The sequence below is a fragment of the Lepidochelys kempii genome, chromosome 3, assembly GCF_965140265.1.
Source record: "Lepidochelys kempii isolate rLepKem1 chromosome 3, rLepKem1.hap2, whole genome shotgun sequence".
Taxonomy (NCBI): Eukaryota; Metazoa; Chordata; order Testudines; family Cheloniidae; genus Lepidochelys; species Lepidochelys kempii.
This window is the reverse complement of record NC_133258.1, coordinates 172,770,782-172,789,165: the sequence shown is the minus strand read 5'-3', so window position 1 is coordinate 172,789,165 and position 18,384 is coordinate 172,770,782. Positions and strand designations below refer to the sequence as shown.

Here is an 18,384-nt window from a genome sequence, read left to right as displayed (position 1 = left end):
CAATGTGTATTTTAAAATGTATAAGAATGACACTTCCACTGAACATAACTAAAATATTGTCTTGCATATTTGATTTTACTATAGTTTCTAAGATGGGATAGACACTTGATTTATCTGGTCTGTCACATAAACTTTTTTTAAGTTTAACTTTTGTCTCTCTCAAGCACTGGCTGTCTGTTGCAATGAAAGCCTTTTATAAAATAGAGAGATTGAAATCAGTCCTTTTGTATGCATAAGTGTAGGTAATTATACTTTAAAGAGAACTTGCTTTGTACGTTTTAATTTTTATAAAGAAACGAGCAGTTATCTCCCTGACACCTTATTAAATGTATAATTAACCTTATGATCCCTAGCTCACTTGTGAATGCTTGGCAGTATAATTGGAGAGGAATAGTGTTTCTTTTTACCCCCTCTTTCTTTTGCAGTCCTAAGCCTCATTTCTCTGGGATGTTAAGGCATTTGATTTTTTCTCCCTTTTCTTTTAAACAAACTTCATGCTTACCATGCCAAGGACAGCATTTACAAAAGCTTGGCATGGCGTGCATTTGTTTTTATTTAGGGGGTATTTTTTAATTAATGGTCTTTTATTAGGCCCTACTGCTAGCTAATGATATATTACTGTATTATTGTGAACCTTTTTAACTGGAAATGTTCACCTTAGCCAGTTTGTTTATCAAAAAGCTACACTAACTGATGCTATTATTTTAATTTTTCCTTTTTTTTTTTTTAAAGAGGTGTGGTGGAATAGCTGAACAAAAGGGAACTCTGATGGCTTTCGTAGCTAAATCTTCACAGAAACCAGGACAGGTATAATATTTGCATGAATGTAATTAAATATATTAGCAGCATTCTTATTTAATCAGTCCTGGATAACAACTTTTGGATGAGTTTGGAATTTAGAACACTTGCATATTAATGTGTTGCAAGAAGGTTTGTCAGCCCAGCAAGAAAGTTGAGCCAAAACATACTAACAAGGTTAATTACTGTGGTTTTCAAAGCTAGTTTTGATCAGACATTGCTTTTTCTTTTTCCCATCCAAAATATCGACAGGTTTAACATTAACTTCAGATTATATCATTAATCTATAGAATTCGCATCAGGAACCCAATTTATTTCATAGTGAATATTCAGTGTGCTTGGGTTTACAGAATACTATAATTCTGTTTCTTTTTTAGTTCAACAATTCCTCTGTTCTCCATACATAATAGAGAGTCCAAATTCACACGTTTTTATGCAACTTCCTCTTACTCAGTCCACTATAACTGTCTGCTTTCTGTACTACAGTAAGCATGCACATATTTTCCAATATGAAAATTTGAGCTTATTTGTTAACTGCATTGTAAGATCACAAACCAGTTAGCCAGGCGAATCACTGTATAATGAGGTTTACATTGGAGGGCACATTTCAAATTAGGGCGTATCAGTTTTATGCACATATACATGGTTTGCATATGTGTGCAGGTTCTTGCATACACCCTAATTCTACATAATTTGAAATCTGTCCACATATTAAAAAAACATGAGGAAAGAAACTACTTCATTATTTTTAGATACAGATTTAATTTAATTTGTATCATTATTTTGTACTTGCAGGGCAAGAGTTCCAAAAATTAGAAACTAAAATTAGTTTCTTACATTTATATTTAGGTACCTTAATTAATGGCCTGATTAAAAAAATATGGGGGGGGGTACTGACCACCTGCTGGTTGTTCTGCATTTTTTAACATGGGGGAGTGAAATCCTGACTCCATCAAAGGCATTGGCAACACTCCCACTGACTTTAAAAGCCTAATAATGGATTTGGGAAACTATCTTTAATATTTTGTCCCGTTTTTCATGCTGCATGTGAAATAATGAAAAGAAATGTGAAGATCAGCTGTCAAATTGAATAGTCCAGTCCTCTTATAAATTTCATCTGAAAGACTCAGCCATAATGGAAATATAAGTGCCCAAGTTGTATAGCCCTGTTCTTTAAGACTTATTGTAAGCACTGTTTCTGTTGTATGTATTTAATTTCCTAGGGGCAGAAAATCAAGACACTGCTTGATCTGGTTCCTGACTTCCCAGAAATGGAAATTGTATACTCTTACCTCCTGAAATGTCATGGTAACGTATTAAATTCGGAGTTGCTGTTTAGTAAGGAGCATATCTTGAGGCCTTCTGAACGGCCATGGAAGGTCTCAAAAGCAGTTGAACCAGAAAGGTTCTGCTTTGCAGGAGTTTCAAGGTGTCCCGACATTGAGGAGAGCCACCTAGGAGGACTTCACTTCCTCCTCATGCATTGATGTGTAGTGTACCACAGTAGTTGTCACATTGTCTGTGGCTAATGTTATGGATGGGGGAGTGGCTAGTGGATCCCTGGCCAGAACTCTGCAGAGGATACTGCAATAGTATTGTTTCCATGCCCTGAAAGGGAAGAGAACTTTTGCCTTAACTCCAGCAACATTTTGCAACACTTAAGTGATCTCATTAGTCCTATTGGGAACACACCATGAACACGGTGAATGTTGTTTTATATCTCTAGGATTAGTATGTATGGGTGCTACAGTCAGGCTCTTGGGAGCCTAGGTATGGCTATAACTGATTTTCAGAGATGCCAAATAACTCTTCCTTTTGTAGAAGTCAATGGGGAACTACAAGTGCTCAGGACCTCTGAAAATCAGGCCACTTATTTGGATGCCTGACTGCAGCATATCCAAAGTTGAAATGCCAGGACATGCAACCCCTCTGACAGCACACAGCTAGAATCTTACATGCCTCTGTGTCCTGAGCCTAGCTTGTTGTGACATGGAGCTCCAATTTTATTTAAAGAGTGATAATGTAATCTTCTCCATGAGTATACAGTACAAGCAAAAAGGAATAAACCTCTCAGCAAAATGTGTTAAAAATGCAAAATCAAAAGACAAACAACCACCATTCTCCCCACCACAGCATAATATAATGTTGTTTAAAAAAAAAAAAAAAAACACCAGAAAACCTTTGAGAGGAATTGTAGATGTTCTCACACAGTAAATATGCCATCTATCATTGCAACACTAGTAACCCCATATTATTCAAAACCATCAAAACAATGCAGTCACTAACAAAACAAACCCCCCAATGATTCTTCAGTTCGGTGCTTCCTTCACTGTTCGGTAGACCTTACCATATCGCCATCCAGAACTTTGCTGCTTTCTGTTCACTGAAGATCACCTAACTGACAAGACACCAATAAAAGTTAGCTCCATAAGTGAATGACCATCTACTTGAAAATTCCCTGCTTCTTTGTCCTATAAGGTGGTATGCCAGGAATAGACAGCAGATGCGTTTTAACCGACCTAAACTGCTGACACCTGTACATAATGAAGATCCAAAAATAACTATCCCATAAGCAGCACCATAAATTATTCTTGGAAACAAATGGGTAGCCTCTACAGAGCTTGGAGCAAAGATGTACTGTGCTCACAGTAACCTGCCTTGCTCTGAAGGTAGCATTCTGAACCAGCATTGTGAGTATTTGTGTTTGTCTTCCTTTAGAACTTCATGTAGTTGCCTAGTTCCGTGTTTACCAGTTTTAGCAGATTCCTGGTACACTCCCCCATCTGATCTACTGGGTATCTATTGGGACTTTAAGGTTATGGGGAAGGGAGAAGTGTGGGTGCACATGCCTTCTCCCCAAATACATATACATGTATGTGTCAAGGGCTGTTATAAAGAGGACAGTGATCAATTGTTTCCCATGTCTGCTGAAGATAGGAACTAAGTGACCAGCTTAATCTACAGCAAGGGAGATTTAGGTTAGATATTAGGAAAAACTTCCTAATTATAAGGATAGTTAGGCACTGGAATAGGCTTCCAAGGAAGGTTGCGGAATCCCTGTCATTAGAGGTTTTTAAGAATATGTTAGACAAACAGTTGTCAGGGCTAGTCTAGGTATAGTATAACTTGGTCCTGCCTAAGTGCAGGGGGCTGGATTAAATGAACTCTTGAGGTCCCTTCCAGCCCTACAACTCTATGATACTCCAGCAAACTTTAACAGTAATTAATTGCCTTGTACCAATCCACTTCCAGTATCTGCAACTTTTGTACTTTCAACAATGGATGGGTAAGCACACCAACTTCATGTTTCTGCTAAAATGGACAGCAGTGAAATAGTTAACATGGTTGATATTTAAACCTTTGCCCTTAGATTTCAAGTATTTCAAACCTCTGAGGTTGTCTGCAGGCTCTAGAAGAAAATACTTCATGGTAATATTCATTTCAGCTAGAAGACTGTCTTTCCAAATACAAGGACTAGAAACATGACTTTATTTAAAAAAAAAAAAAAAAGCTTAGATTCTTCACATTTGCGCAGCAACCTTAAAAAATAGCAATAATTTAGGTGAACAGTTTTGCAGTCACATAATTTTGTTATAAATGAGGTCATCTTATAAGATAACACAGAATTACCTACAAAAGGGGAGGTTCTTTTGGCATGAATATGGAAGCTAAATCTCACTTCTAAATGTTCAAAGATTTTTAAACAGATGAGTCATGTCCAGTTGGTGAGTTCTTACAAGTAATCTAGAAGGTCTGAATTCTTTGTCCTACTAAATGTCCTTTTTTGAGTGTCTGGGTCTCTCCCTTTCTTTATAGGGACACTTTTCACAAATCATTCCATAGAAGGTGATTCAATCTTTGCTGAATTTGACCTTATATTATTGACATCCTCTAGTCTTCCCTGAATCTGAATTGCTCATCCATCTGTCGGCAGCCTTGTGAAATTCTACTCATCCAGAGTAATTGTTTGTTGGGCAAATAAAATATCATTAGTTTTCTCTTACTGTCAGTCATCATAATAAATTGTAGGCAAGTCAATTTTGTACTAAGGCAAATACTTTCATAAGAGTTTTGCAAGCTTGTGGTAGGAACACAGGCCACCTCTTCCCACAGAGGAATTATTTTCTATCTGAAAGGAAAGTGAGGATTGATTATTGCAGACATCTCCAGCTATGAACAAGTAAGGGGACAGTCACTCTTTTTTTTCTTATCTGAAATGTCATCCTCCTCTGGGACTGGATTCTTGCATGTGGCAAAAAAATTTCTTCAAACTGCTTTTCTTTCAAGAATGGAGAATTATCAAGTGAAATTTCAGTTGTGTGGTCCATAAAACGTAATCCAGGTGTTAGCTCTTTCTCATTTTTGTTTTTCATACAATAGATACTTCTAGTTTAAAGAAATGGGAAGTTAACAATTCTGTTACACTTTCTTTAAACCGTCACATTGTGCAGGTTCTGTAGCCTCCCACATTGAAAAAGAAGTTCACCCACTCACCAGGTGTGAGTGGGAAACTTTTTTCTGGGGTCTAAACTATCAGATTCTACAGAATTTAAGCTTTCTTTTTTTTAAAAAAAAATTAAGTTTGTAACATTTATAATTTATAAGATAACTTCCAAAGGTGAACAAAATGTTAAGCAATACAGCAAGGTCTTCCTGAGCCTGCAGAGAGGCCAACTCCAGTTCTGCTGCTGCTTCTGAGTTTGCCAACCAGCAGCAAAATTAACATAACAGAACTGGACGGTTTAGTGCTGTTAGAACCCTGTTGGCAGCAGCAGATCTGTCAAGGGTCATTTCAACTTCATGCTGCCTGGGGAAAGCTTTGGATAGTAGCAAAGTTAATCATGGGCAGGAGGAGGGGGTGCAGTCAAAGGTGTAAGAACAAATGAGCAACGACCACTTTCTTTCTGCTTCGACTTCTATTTTGGAAGAAAGAGAAATAAAGCTCGTTCCTTCCAATAGCAAAAGGTGAGTGGAGTTTTATGTTTGTGAGAAATCTATTAGCTAGAGGCTGATACAGATGATGAGCCCTGTGTTCTATATCTAGAGAAACATTGGCAATCTCCAAAACAATTAAGCTTTAAATCAGTCTCTCTTTCTTAAAGGTTAATATCTCAGCAAGAGATTTGCTCCTGGTTGGTAAGGTGGAATGGACCTACTTCAAAGCATTAAAAGGAAAAACTTGTTTGTAAAAAAATATAGAAAAATATACTGGAGATATTCTGGAATGTGAGTCTTCCAGCAGGTTTTCTAAAAGATTCTGTGTTCTCCTTTCACTAGCACAACTTATAGTGTGTGTTGGTGTATCATTCCCCGCTAATGACTGACCCACAGAAGAAAAACATTCTGCTGCTATAGTGACAGCTAATGGAGAGAGTCTCCTTTCATTAGAACTGTAGAGGCTTGTATCTTTGGAACTGAAGATGCAGGAGTTTATCCCTCATTGCAGATGTACAGTTTTAACATCTGAATGTGATGTGATGCCCCTGTGTATACAGATTTGTTGTGCATTTTGTGCAAAAGGGATTTCTGAGTAGGTAACTTTCAAAGTGAGCAACAAGCTCAGCACAGAGTTCTGGATCATGCCATGATTATTTGAAAGGGAAAATGAGTCTGCAAGCCACAGACCTAGGATTCACTGATTCTGAACTGCAATACAGTTGGTCTCTATCATTCACTCCAGTAAGAGGCCATTGGCTCTACGGCTACGTCTATGCTACGAGGTAGGGGTATAATTGCCAGCTTGTGTAGACATGTACTGGCTGTCCTCAAGCTAGCATGCTAAACACAGTATAGCCAGGATAGCATTAGCAGTGGTGGCATGCGCTAGCTATGCTGAATACGTACCCACAGGGTTCGGGAGGCGGAGGGATAGCTCAGTGGATGGAGCATTGGCCTGCTAAACCTAGGGTTGTGAGTTCAATCCTTGCGGGAGCCATTTAGGGATCTGGGGCAAAAAAAAAAAAAAAATTGGGGATTGTGCCTGCTTTGAGCAGGGGGTTGGACTAGATGATCTCCTGAGGTCCCTTCCAACGCTCATAGTCTTTGAGGTGGGTTTGTAAGCAGGATAGCCATATTATTCGGGCTACACTACTATTTTTAGTATGCCAGCTCGAAGAGAGCTAACATGGGTATGCCTTCGCAAGCTGGGAATCACACCCTCTAGCTTATAGTGTAGATGTAGCCTAAACATCTCAAGCCTTAGAATGTTTTCCTTCTCAATGTGCAGCTCCTATCTCTATCTAGCAAACACCAAAGGAATCTGCCATGCAACCTCATTGCAAAAGAAAAAAGAAATTTGCTTTGTGGACTGGATTTGTTTTTTATCGATATTGTGATGGTCCTAAAGAATTGGCCTTAAGAGATAAAGGAAACTAGAAATCTATTTGTTATGAAGTGTACAGCTAAAGAGAAACTGTTAACAGACATCTCCTGTAACTTTTATTTTTTTCCCTTAGTATTAGACAACGACGTTGTTTCTGCAAAAGCTCTGTTTGAGAACATGAAAGCCAAGAATATTAACACGGATGAGATATTTCTAAAACGTTTGGCAATTCTGCTGAAGAATGCAGGAGAGCCTGTCCCGTTCACTGAACCCCCTGTGAGTGTTTTTTCTGATTAAAAAGAAATCGCTCCGCAAACTTGTATATGTTCCATGTAAATAAAACTAGTTGCATACTTAAATACATAGGGATTATATCTCCATGGAGAACCCTCAAAGGAGTCAATGTATGAAGTACTGAGTTTTGTAGGTACAGTATTCATCTTGCATTGGGTTTGACTTATGGGAGAAGAGAACCTTCTGAGGCTTTTTGTATTTAAAGCACAGGATCCTTATCAGCACTCATCGACAGGTGTGAGTTTATCAAATATCCTTGGGGCATTTATCTCAGTGTTTCAACTTAAAATGATTTTTAGTATGTGTATTGCAATGACAATTAAAGGATTTCAGAGTCCGGTCATTGCTTGTTTTATTTCTAATGTACATTATTTTATATTGCAATGATATGATGGGATTTTAAAGCTGTAGAATTAATTTTCCCATTGCAGCTTGACTCTTACTGGCTTTACTAAAAAAAATTTGTAGCTTTGCTCCTTTATAAATGCCCCTTTCCTTAGGGCAACAGATGCATGAAACTGTTTTGGGGAGAGTGAAAATACGTTTCCTTCAGTGCATTCTTTTGGCGGATAGTCTACAACAGGGGTGGGGAACCTTTTTTCTATCACTGGCCATTGACCCACAAAAAAAATCAATCACTGGCCACACATAGGGAAGAGTGGGGGGCACCAAGGCTCGGGCTTCCCGCCCAGGGCAGGGCAAGCTGGCACTCATGGTTCCAGCCCCACAAGTGGGGGGGGGGGGGGCGAGTCTTGGGGCTTCCCGTCCACGGCGTGGCGAGCCAGCGCGTATGGCTCCAACCCTATGGGGATGGTGGGGAGCAGGGTGTGTGCCAAAGTCCAGGCTTGCCACCTGTGGTGGAGCAAACCAGTGCTTGTGGCTCCAGCCCCATAGGGGGGGCGCCCAGGCTCAGGGCTTCCAGCCCACGGTGTCAAGACTTACTATGGGCTGAATGAACTTAAGCAATGGGCCAGATCCAGCCCATGGGCCGTAGGTTCTCCACCCATGGTCTACAAATACCCAAGTCTGAAAAGTTAAGATGCTTTCCTTCCCTTGATCTATGCTTTTTACAGTACATATTTTTTATTAGTTGCTGTTTCCAGCCATTTGAAATTTTTGAAATCAATTTTTTCTGCCCTTTTTCTAAGACTTTGTTACATATAATTTCTCTGTATGTTTTTCGTTATGGTACGTAGCAATAAGTAACTGTTCTCTCCTTCCTTTTTCAGTTTTGTAAACTGGATTAAGGGCTAAATTCTGCCTCAAGATACTTGCACTAAACTGCCCTAGAGTTTCAAAGGAAGATGTGCATTTTTTTAGGAGCAGTTTTACTCAACTTACTGTAGTTTAAACCTCATTTGGGGTTCTTTAGTTTAATTTTAACACACGATATCATTTAATACCTTTTTTACCTCCCTACTAGCAGTGATTATGGGTTTTTTCCCTAAGTTAGTGGAATTCCTACTTCAATGTTCTAATGTTCCTTCACTCCATTTTTTTATTTCTTTTCTCATTTAATATGACTGGATGCTTCTGAGATGCTTCCTTTATTTTATTCATTTATTCTCAAACACACAATTGCAGATTGAGGTTGGGAAATATCTTGATTTTTATATAAGTGAAAATTTTTGATGGTATTTTCTTAAGCATTTCATGCAAAATTTTCTTTTACTCAACATAAGTATTTTTCTTAAGTTATTCTATAAACCCTGATGTAGAATAACTAGTGCATAGCCTAGAACAATAAATAGATTTGGCATTTCGCAGAAAGTGTGGGGTTTTGTTCACTATTAGTAACTTTCAGTGCAAGAATATTGATTTTTTTTCTCCCTCTCCTGTATTTATAGGAGTCCTTCCATTTCTACGCAAGTAAATTGAGGCAAGAAAGGCAAGAAACCTCATCACATGATGTATAAATATTTTCATGCTTTGGTTGTTTGTGACTATGAAAGATGTTGAATGTATTTAATATTGTTAGAAAAAATAAAACAAAATTGAATATGTAATTACTTCAGTGTAATATAATTTACTCAAACATAGTATGTCTTTTTAAACCTGGCCTTCAGTGACTAAACTGTAACTGAGACATGCAGTAGAAATACAGTTTACTCCTGTAGAGCTGCTGGCTCGACCGTGAACAGCCACTTATAGCTGTCATTTTTTATGTTTGACCTGGTGAAAGCTGATTACACTCTGGCTCCCAGTTCCACTGAAGTTTACTGTAAATACCCTATATGTAACTCACTTTTCAGTATGGCTCTGATCCAAAGCCCAGGGAAATCAGTGACCCTTTTCATTGACTTCAGTGAGCTTTGGATCAGGGTTAAAAACAGCAATTTCCATGGCTCTTAAGAACCACCAGCTAGTAGCTGGGATTGCTTTTGAGAGAAATTGTAATTCTGATGTCCACTGCAGTGTGAAGCTATACATCAAATTCACAAATATATTCTTGATAGTAAATATACACTCTATACATTTGTGGAGAGGTAGCAGCTGCTTGGTGATGCTTACCTATAACTGCTCTATGCTGCCTTCCCTACCTTTGCTGGGTCTCTGGACCATGTTCTGTGATTTGTTTGTTTATTTTTGTTTTTTTTTTAAGTCCACTTTCTTTTCAATTAATTTGTACCTACTGTGTAGATCAAATAAAACTGCACACATTTCAGTTTTGTTTCTCCTTAAGTATCTTCTACATGCCTTAAATATTCCTCTTGTTAACCAGTTGGGTGGTAGAGGTAAAAGTGGGGTCAATATTTCTACCTCTTACATTGGTGAATTGAGCCATGTTGTGTTGCAAGCCATTTCATAACTACATGTTGCCACTGCCACGAGTCCACTTAATTCCATGCTGTGTGAAAATCAAGGACAGAGATGTCTGATACAGCAATGGAGGGGAGTGGCCGTCACTTCCAGTAGCAAGGGCAGCATTGGTAACTTGCCAGAAGACTGAGGGATGTGTTTTATTTGCATAAGTATTTGTAGCAATTTGCAATTTGTAGCAATTTATCCAAATCTCATGGTTAACAGTGCGAAGTCCCAAAATCTTGAAGATAAGCATTGTGCTGTTAGCTACTAAAGGGAAAGAAGGCATAGAGAATAAAACATTCCTTTTACCGTTATGAATAAGCAAAGAAAACCCCAAAATCCCTGCCTGTGAGTATACCGTACAGCACAGAGTGTGTCTGTGTACAGAATGGAATAGCTGTCAATGGATGGCTGATGGCATAAGGGGGAATCTTCTTTATTTTCCAGATATCACTAGCAAATGCACTTCAGACAGAAAACAATACTGGTGTAAAGTAAAATACCTAATGGCCTCCATATGGCCTCAGATTTAAGGCCTGGAACTGGGAGGCTTGACATACAGACTGCCACTGACTTACTGAGAAATCTTAGACAAGTCACTAAACCCCCCTAGTACCTCAGTTCTCAGTTTGGCATGATGAAGATTACAGCTCTCTGAGGGAAAGATAGGATAATATAAAGCCAGTTAAACATTTTGGGATCTTTGGCTGGAAGGTGCTATAGAAATGCAGGAAGAAACTACATATATGATGGTCCTTATCCGAAGCAGTCTTTAAAACTGTAGAAGAATTATGCCACTGTTTTAAATACCCAAATCGAGTTAACAAAGCACATTTACTAACAAATAGAAATAGAGCTTCAATCTTGAAGTTGGAGTGAGATCTATTTAACCTTTGTCCATAAATATTGTAAAATGCAGAGTCCCAGTGCAAGGTTTATTCGTACCATTAAAATAATCATCCAGTAATAAATGAACAATCTCTCTCTGTGACTGTTAGAGATATATAACATGATAACATCTTGCACCAAGGTTGTGCATAACATCGGCTGATGGGGTGAGGTTACTATCAGGTAATTATGCCAGTTAAAATACAGACACCATTATGCCAATGGATGAAACTGACTGTTAGATACATTAGATTCCTCCTCACAGTTTTACTGCAGGGCACATGATGATTTTAATTATATGAAGGACGAACCTTAAATTACTACTTGTTTTTAATTGTCTGTGTACACCAATAGAAGCATATGGGCCCATTAAGCTGTGCTTACACTGCTTTGCATTGCCAGAGCAGTGTAAAACCACTGTGTACACACCCCAGTTTACCTCTACATCCTGTCCTCCAAATTCCCCATTTCTTGCACATTCCGCTGTATGTGGCATGCACCAATCCCCCTCTCCTTCACCACATGCATAGGCTTCCCTCTTCTTGAGTAGATCTGGTGCAACAGGTCTGTTCTGGGAGATGATACGTATGTGGAATTAAAGGTTTACTTTACAGCAGAGGATGATGCAATTCAAAATTGGCTGCCATCTCCCATTGATCTCAGTGGGATCAAGACCAAAACTACCTTAATTCTAAGGTGCCCTTTTTCAAAAGGGCCAATGCCTCCCATTATTTCCCGTGAAAATGAGGCCAGCACCCATCTTTGTTAAAGAGCAGCCTGTGGCCTCAGTCCTACTGAGAATAAATGAGAGATGCTCATCTCAAAATGGCTACCTAACTGTGGGCAAAGTATGACCTCAGTCTTATTGATGATGAGGCAGTCATTCTGAAAGAGGACAATTCTATGTGGAATTTTCTGAAGTACAATATTGATCAGTCTCACTGAAAAAGAAACTTACATGAATGAAGAATAATGGGAAGGTGAACATTAATCATAAAAAAATTGCTTAAATGTAACATGGGAAATGTTTTGGTGAGTTCTAACTATAAGAGAACTTGGAAGCATCTGCATTATTACTTAGATTATTCAGGAGAAAAGTTTGACATTGAAATTTTGTAAAGGATAAATTTTTAATGAATTTTAACTCAAACTAATCAGTTTAATCTCAGAAAATTCATCCTATACTCAACACATAAATTTGGGGAAGGATAAGCTATAATGCATTATATAATTTTGGGGGATGATAGATAACATGCATTCTTCATCCACAAAATGGGTGAATGTGTGCTTCAAGTGCAAAACTGAACTTGGTTTCATTGTGGAAATGGTACTTCCGTAGTTAATTTTCTTTTTTATACTTAGAATTCTTTCATCAATAAATAGAATTTTGGGAAAGCTAAGGTGATGAATGTGATTAAAATAAGCATTTTGTTATACCTGGCAAGATGAATATGTTTATTGTGCTGGCAGTGTGGATTTATGATGTCCTTAATTATTCATTTCCTGGATTTTAAGTGCAAAGTAATATGATAGGGAAGTATATTTTTTGCAGAATTAGCTGATTATCTTTTTAACCAAGTTTTTTTATTTAGGGATTCTGCAAGTAATTGTATAGTCTTTTAAGGACATTTGTGTTGTTTGGATGGGGAGCGGATAGATTCTGGCAACCAGATTGTGATGGATGTAGAGGGCCTAATGTTGGAAACAGACAGAATATACAGTTTGATGTACCATACCCAGTTAGTTCTAAGTATCTGGCAGCCAGTGCTTGTGTATCATCAAGATAACTGAATTAATAGCTGAAATTTCAATCACAGCTCAATGGTTGAATGCCTATCTGCAAGCAAGACTAAGTATTTAGTTTATCTCATTTTAAAATGGAGACATTTCTCATTTCTAAAGCTACAGCTACAGTAAATGTATGTCAGTATAATATCAACATAATTGAAGACTCGGTCTGCTAGTTTGCAACCCTTTCTGAAATGCCAGAGCTCTTATTTTAGAGGTCATCTTACAAATCTCTCTCAATTTCATAGTCTTGTGTTCCAGCAAGTGAAGTCAAAACAGCATAAGTGAGGGTTAGGCCTGTACATTTTGAAGTCTGGGCCACCATTTGAAGCAAATTGAACACACCCACAGAGCAAGCTGCTACACACCAAGCTGCTGGAGCTGATGGGGAAGGTGGCAGTGATGATCATCTGCAAATAGGGATAGTGGAACTCACACTTGGCTGACAGGTCCCAAATCCAGCCTGGAATTGGACCCTCAATAGATCTGGTAGATTGTCTCATGGAAGGGTAAGAGTCCCCTTAGTTTTCTGTTCCACTGAACCAATTTTCTTTCAGCAGGGGGCTGACACTTGGAGAAAGAACATCTCATTGGGTAGGGTTTAGATTTAACTGGTACTAATTCTGTATTTGTATGTATAGGTCAAACATTCCAGTGACTTGATACCATCACTTGGGTCACTGTACATTGTAACATACCATTATTTGTTTTACGATCACAACTGGAGGTGGCCAGACGATGGGCCATCTGTTACCAAAGCAAATAGTTTAATGTACTCAAAGTGAGAGATCCTCTAGCTCTGAAACTGTCTGCATTTGGGGTGGCTGCAGATTGGTATGACCCAATCAGTCCATGACTGGTGGCTGCATTTTGGTGGTGAGCCAGCTCAACACTAGAGAGAGCCACAGCTGGAGCATGAGGGGAGGAAACAGTACTAGGATTTTTGTGGCATCAGTACCAGGTAGGTAGAGTCAGGCCTGTGTTGCTCAGTCAGGGTGAGATGGCAGGGGCCTCTAGATCCTCTTGAGCCAAGGTAGCCCATTGCAGAACCTGGAGGCCTGAAAAGAGGGATAATTAAGAACAGGCAGGCCCAGGCCCACTGCCTCTAATGATTGTTGTTATGAAATTTTGGTTTTCTTTCCAAGTAAACATAGTGGATGCAATTAAGGAATTATTACTTGGGAATTAGATGTTTTTCTGTCTGGTGTGTTGTAGCATTCATGTCATTGTGGAACGTGATCTTCTCAATCCAAATCAGTGTTGTGCTTGAAAGGTTCAGCTTTCCTACAGTATGCTTGAAATTACTAAGCAGTTCATCTTTGTGTTGGTTTTACGTATATATGCCTAAGAAACAACCATTTAAAGCACAAAGAAATACAATATAGAAAATTTAAATTTCTTTGCCAAATATGTGGGCAGTTTCATAGGTTTTGTATATTCAAAATGAAATACCTACAAGATGATGAAATACAGAACAGCAGCCTTGGAAACTTGTCAGGTTAATTTACCAGTCCAGACATAAAACTTACTCTGTCACACTGACCATAACATTTTACTTACCCATTCAAAATAGAAAAGAATATTACTTGCCTGAGGCAACTGGGTCACTAGAATTCTGCAAGATTTTAGTACAAATACAATATACCGTAGGTGTCCATAGATCTCTTCTGCAGCAGCTTCATGGAAGACTGATAAAAGACTGATTTGAAAAGATCTGACATTGTTACTGTACAAAGCAAATTGTGAGTACATGTATCAATATGCATAATATTATACCTTGACTGGAATTGAGATGTCTGGTAGAAAAATTGCTGTCTGAGTAGAGGAGATGACTGACAGTGACCTTCCATGCTCTAAACCACATACTCAGTGTGGTTAGTTTTTAAGCCTGTTGGATGATGGGCCTTGTGAGAGGAAGGAAGAGAAGGGGTTTCTCTGAATTCATCTTTCATGCAGGGGCTTCTATTCCAACCCCCTGCAAACCAACCACCAGGAATCCAAACTAGTGTCCAAACTCCATTACAAAGTGACCTCTTCAGGATGCCTTAAGCTTCTGCTTAGCCTGTCAATAGTTTTTTATGTCAAAAACCACAATGCACCCTATCTTAGTGACCCCATTGAGATAATGGGATGGTATCTGACTTCAAGAACTTCACACTTTGGTCTCATATACAGTAAGAGAAGGTGCTGAGTTTCTCCATTAAAGTATGGAAGTAAGATAATTAAGAATTGAAGCTTGGTTTCCTCCAGTGTTTGCTGTAAGTATCAAAAGCAGTTAAGAGTGAATGTATCTATACAGCACTTAGTACAATAGGGCTCCACCTTGGTTAGTACTGTTAGGTACAACTGTTAATTCAGTGGTACTTACGTAGGCCTTATTACTGTAGTAACTGAGCAACTCTCAATCGTTAATATATATATCTTCCAAACAGCCTATGAATGAGGACAGTATTATTATTAATAGTATTGTACTGTTTTACAGATGAGTAACTGCGGGACGGAGATTAAGTGACTTTCCTAAGGTCACACAGGAAATCTGTTCCAGGCTCAGCCTCTCAGATTTTAGAACAACTCTAATAAAATACCTTCTTATAGCTGTTTATCATGCTTTTGGCATTGCAAATGTTACAAAGCAGCTATAATAATAAGGTACAAGAAACATAACTCAGATTAGTTTTAAGGTCAGCAGCTGACCTTGGAACACCCTTTAGCTGTGCTGTTGCATGATTTATGTAGGGAATTGCTGACATTTAACTTTCTTTTTCAAGTTGTAGAGATAAAAATAATTTGTTTCCAGATATATTATTGAGAAAGCACATACTCTGAAAAACTAGCCAATTTAGCCTAAAATAAATAGGATTACCCTTATTATCTGTGGTATTGCCTTGTGATTCCCAATGTGTACTATGGAAAATACCTTGAATACCTCAGATACTGAGGTTAGCTTATTTTAAATCTTCAGCTATCTAAAGTCATTATCAGTTTTTTAAAAATAGTATTTTTTTAACATAGCATAATGGATACAGTAAAAACTCACAATATGATTAGAAATGTCTGCTCACTGCACTGCACTCCCTTATGAGCTGTACATCTGCAAGCTTTACTTACACGAGGTTTTGTATTTCCTTTGTGATTTTATTGACCTAGCCAATACTGCAAATATTATGATGTTCATAGCAAGATCACTAGTAATATTTCATGTTACACTTGATTGTTACATTCCATTGTCAAACAATTAACAGCTTTGGTTTAATAGTCAAATATACATTAAGACATTAGAAACATAAAAATTAACTGTAGTTGTTCCTTTCTCTATATTTTTTTAATGACAATCATAGTCTTTGTGTCTATATTATAAATACTTCAGGGAGCACAGTATCTCATGCCTGGAAATACGATGTCTGCATTTGTATGTCTTTCTAGCAGACACCAATAACACGATAAATTTGTCTACACTCAGCAAATGAAAACAAGGTTGAAAAACTGTGTTGTACTACGAGCAGCAGGGGGCATAAAAATTATGGTAATTTATAGCTTTACTATTGTTAGTCATGCACATTAATGTTTTCAGTGGTAATGTATCATGCTTCTGGCACTGAACACATTACAAAGCAGCAATAATGTACTCTTACAATATGGAAGCATTGATGAATTCCCTATGAAATGCACAAAGCTAAATATTCATATCCTTTCATTTTATTCTGTTTTTTAAAAGGAAAAGTCTAAGCCATGTACATCCAAAACATTTGACAGTATTGAGACCTACTTTAATCAGAAATGTGCTTTTCTCAATAAAGATAATACTTAGCCAAATACTTAGCCACAGCAAATGATTACAAGAAGGGGACGCTTTGTTCATTCTGGAGGCAGGGGAACGGTTATAATATTCTGTGATTCAAAAGGCCACTGTCATTTTGCTCAGAATAAAACAAATGGTGTGAAATGTTGGCTTTCTTAATCATTCCAAGTGGCCTCAAATTCCCCCGCAGAGCTCAGTCGGAGGCCTCGACTTGGGCTGGTACAGTTAGGAATTTAAGAAGTGTATTTTTATTACTTTTTTATTTGATTATTTATTATATTAAACATAAGAGAAACAATATAATTAGCTCTTTCCTTTTCTCAGCAATGATCTGATTCCCTTGTGGTGATGACTGCCATGCTTTTGACCTCATGAATTATCCTCTCCTGAATCTGATTATTGTCTTGTATAACAGACAAGCAATCATATGGCTCTTAATTAGAACAGCAAATGCCATGTGTTTCAAAGTTTGTTTATGTACTGCCTGTTCTCTGTCTCTAGCCTGGTTGTCATGCTATTGGGCTTTAGAAGGCCTTCCAAACAGCTGCTTAAATTTTATATATTTCTATGGACTAGCTGATAACACCATTAATGAAATGGCTGCTTATTTTTCAGAGTACAGTATATTACTAAAAGTGATCATTTTAAGCTACAAAAAGGAAACCTTAAGTGATTATGGTTTTAATGGCTCTCACTTTCTCTAGGTCATTGGTTTTGGCACCATGGCTTGCATTGCTAGCTGGAAGATCCAACTTTAGACTAGAACACGCGACATCCTCTTGCCTCTCCTCTAGTATACCATAGACTTGTGGACACGAGAATGGGATGCAGTATTCCAGCATCAGTCTTACCAGTGCTTTGTATAGAGGTAAAATCAGGTCCCAACTCCTACTCACTGCTCTCTTGTTTATATAGTCCATGCTGAGGCTGAACTGGTCACACAAAGGTTATATATTTTTGCTTCAGGACTCTCCCCCAGATGAAGCATGGAATACTATTGATTTTAGATCAAACTATAAATAGCTTAGAAAACATTCCCTCCCCCCCCAAACACAGTATCATGGAGAACAAAAGTAGTGACTTGAGGAATGCTACAGACCAAGCCCTAAAGTGGCTGGCATGTAATGAGCATACTGGATATTGCTGTCAGGCATTGGGCCAGCCGAGGTAGCAACTATCTTATCAGATAATGCTAGCACAGACATTAGAAAAGAGCATAGCAAATAATTCATAGTAGATAATTTGTTCAGTTAATTTAGCCTGTATTTATTTGTGAATTGCCATGGTTTTACAATTTTCATGCATTTATTTTCACCTAATAACTTCAATGATTAAGTCTTCATCTGTGGATTGTTCATAAGCAAGTCATTGAGAGTCTTCTCTGCAAAACGTTTGAGCTCTCTTGGTCATGTGGCATTGTTTCTGTTTCCTCATTGGACGAGTATAACCCTTAGAATCAGATTTCTATTCTTCTGTTGATTCCCTGAACATTCCTGCCAGTAAACTCATTCACAAGAAAATCTGTGGAAAGTGAAAGCACAAATGAGGCACAAAGGATGCTGAAGTGAATTAACTCTTATTCAAGCAAATATTCAAGGTGCAAATCACGATGGTAGGAATGGCTTTGGTGAGATGAGATAAAAGCAGCTAAAGGTGCATAAGAGTATGTGTGTGCTGGGGAAATCTTATA

General features: G+C 38.1%; 2 protein-coding genes across 13 annotated transcripts in view; one reads left to right on the top strand and one right to left on the bottom strand.

The window, feature by feature from the left end:
- LRPPRC (leucine rich pentatricopeptide repeat containing) overlaps nt 1-10,079 on the top strand; it is a 168,695-nt gene extending 158,616 nt beyond the window's left edge. For 3 of the 4 annotated variants that reach the window (XM_073339084.1, XM_073339083.1, XM_073339085.1), the window contains 4 exons: nt 733-807; nt 2,022-2,106; nt 7,254-7,396; nt 9,262-10,079. In XM_073339084.1, the coding sequence (XP_073195185.1) occupies nt 733-807; nt 2,022-2,106; nt 7,254-7,396; nt 9,262-9,330 (372 nt within the window). In that variant the 3' untranslated portion in view covers nt 9,331-10,079. Of the gene's footprint in view, nt 1-732; nt 808-2,021; nt 2,107-3,276; nt 3,489-7,253; nt 7,397-9,261 lie in introns of those variants that run through there. The other variant, XR_012158261.1, reaches the window with a different exon arrangement.
- A 7,856-nt stretch (nt 10,080-17,935) lies between these two features.
- Nucleotides 17,936-18,384, bottom strand: part of DYNC2LI1 (dynein cytoplasmic 2 light intermediate chain 1) — a 118,610-nt gene continuing 118,161 nt past the window's right edge. For all 9 annotated transcript variants that reach the window (XM_073339098.1, XM_073339089.1, XM_073339090.1 and 6 more), the window contains one exon: nt 17,936-18,215. The gene's annotated coding sequence lies outside the window, so the exon portion shown is untranslated. The remainder of the gene's footprint in view (nt 18,216-18,384) is intronic.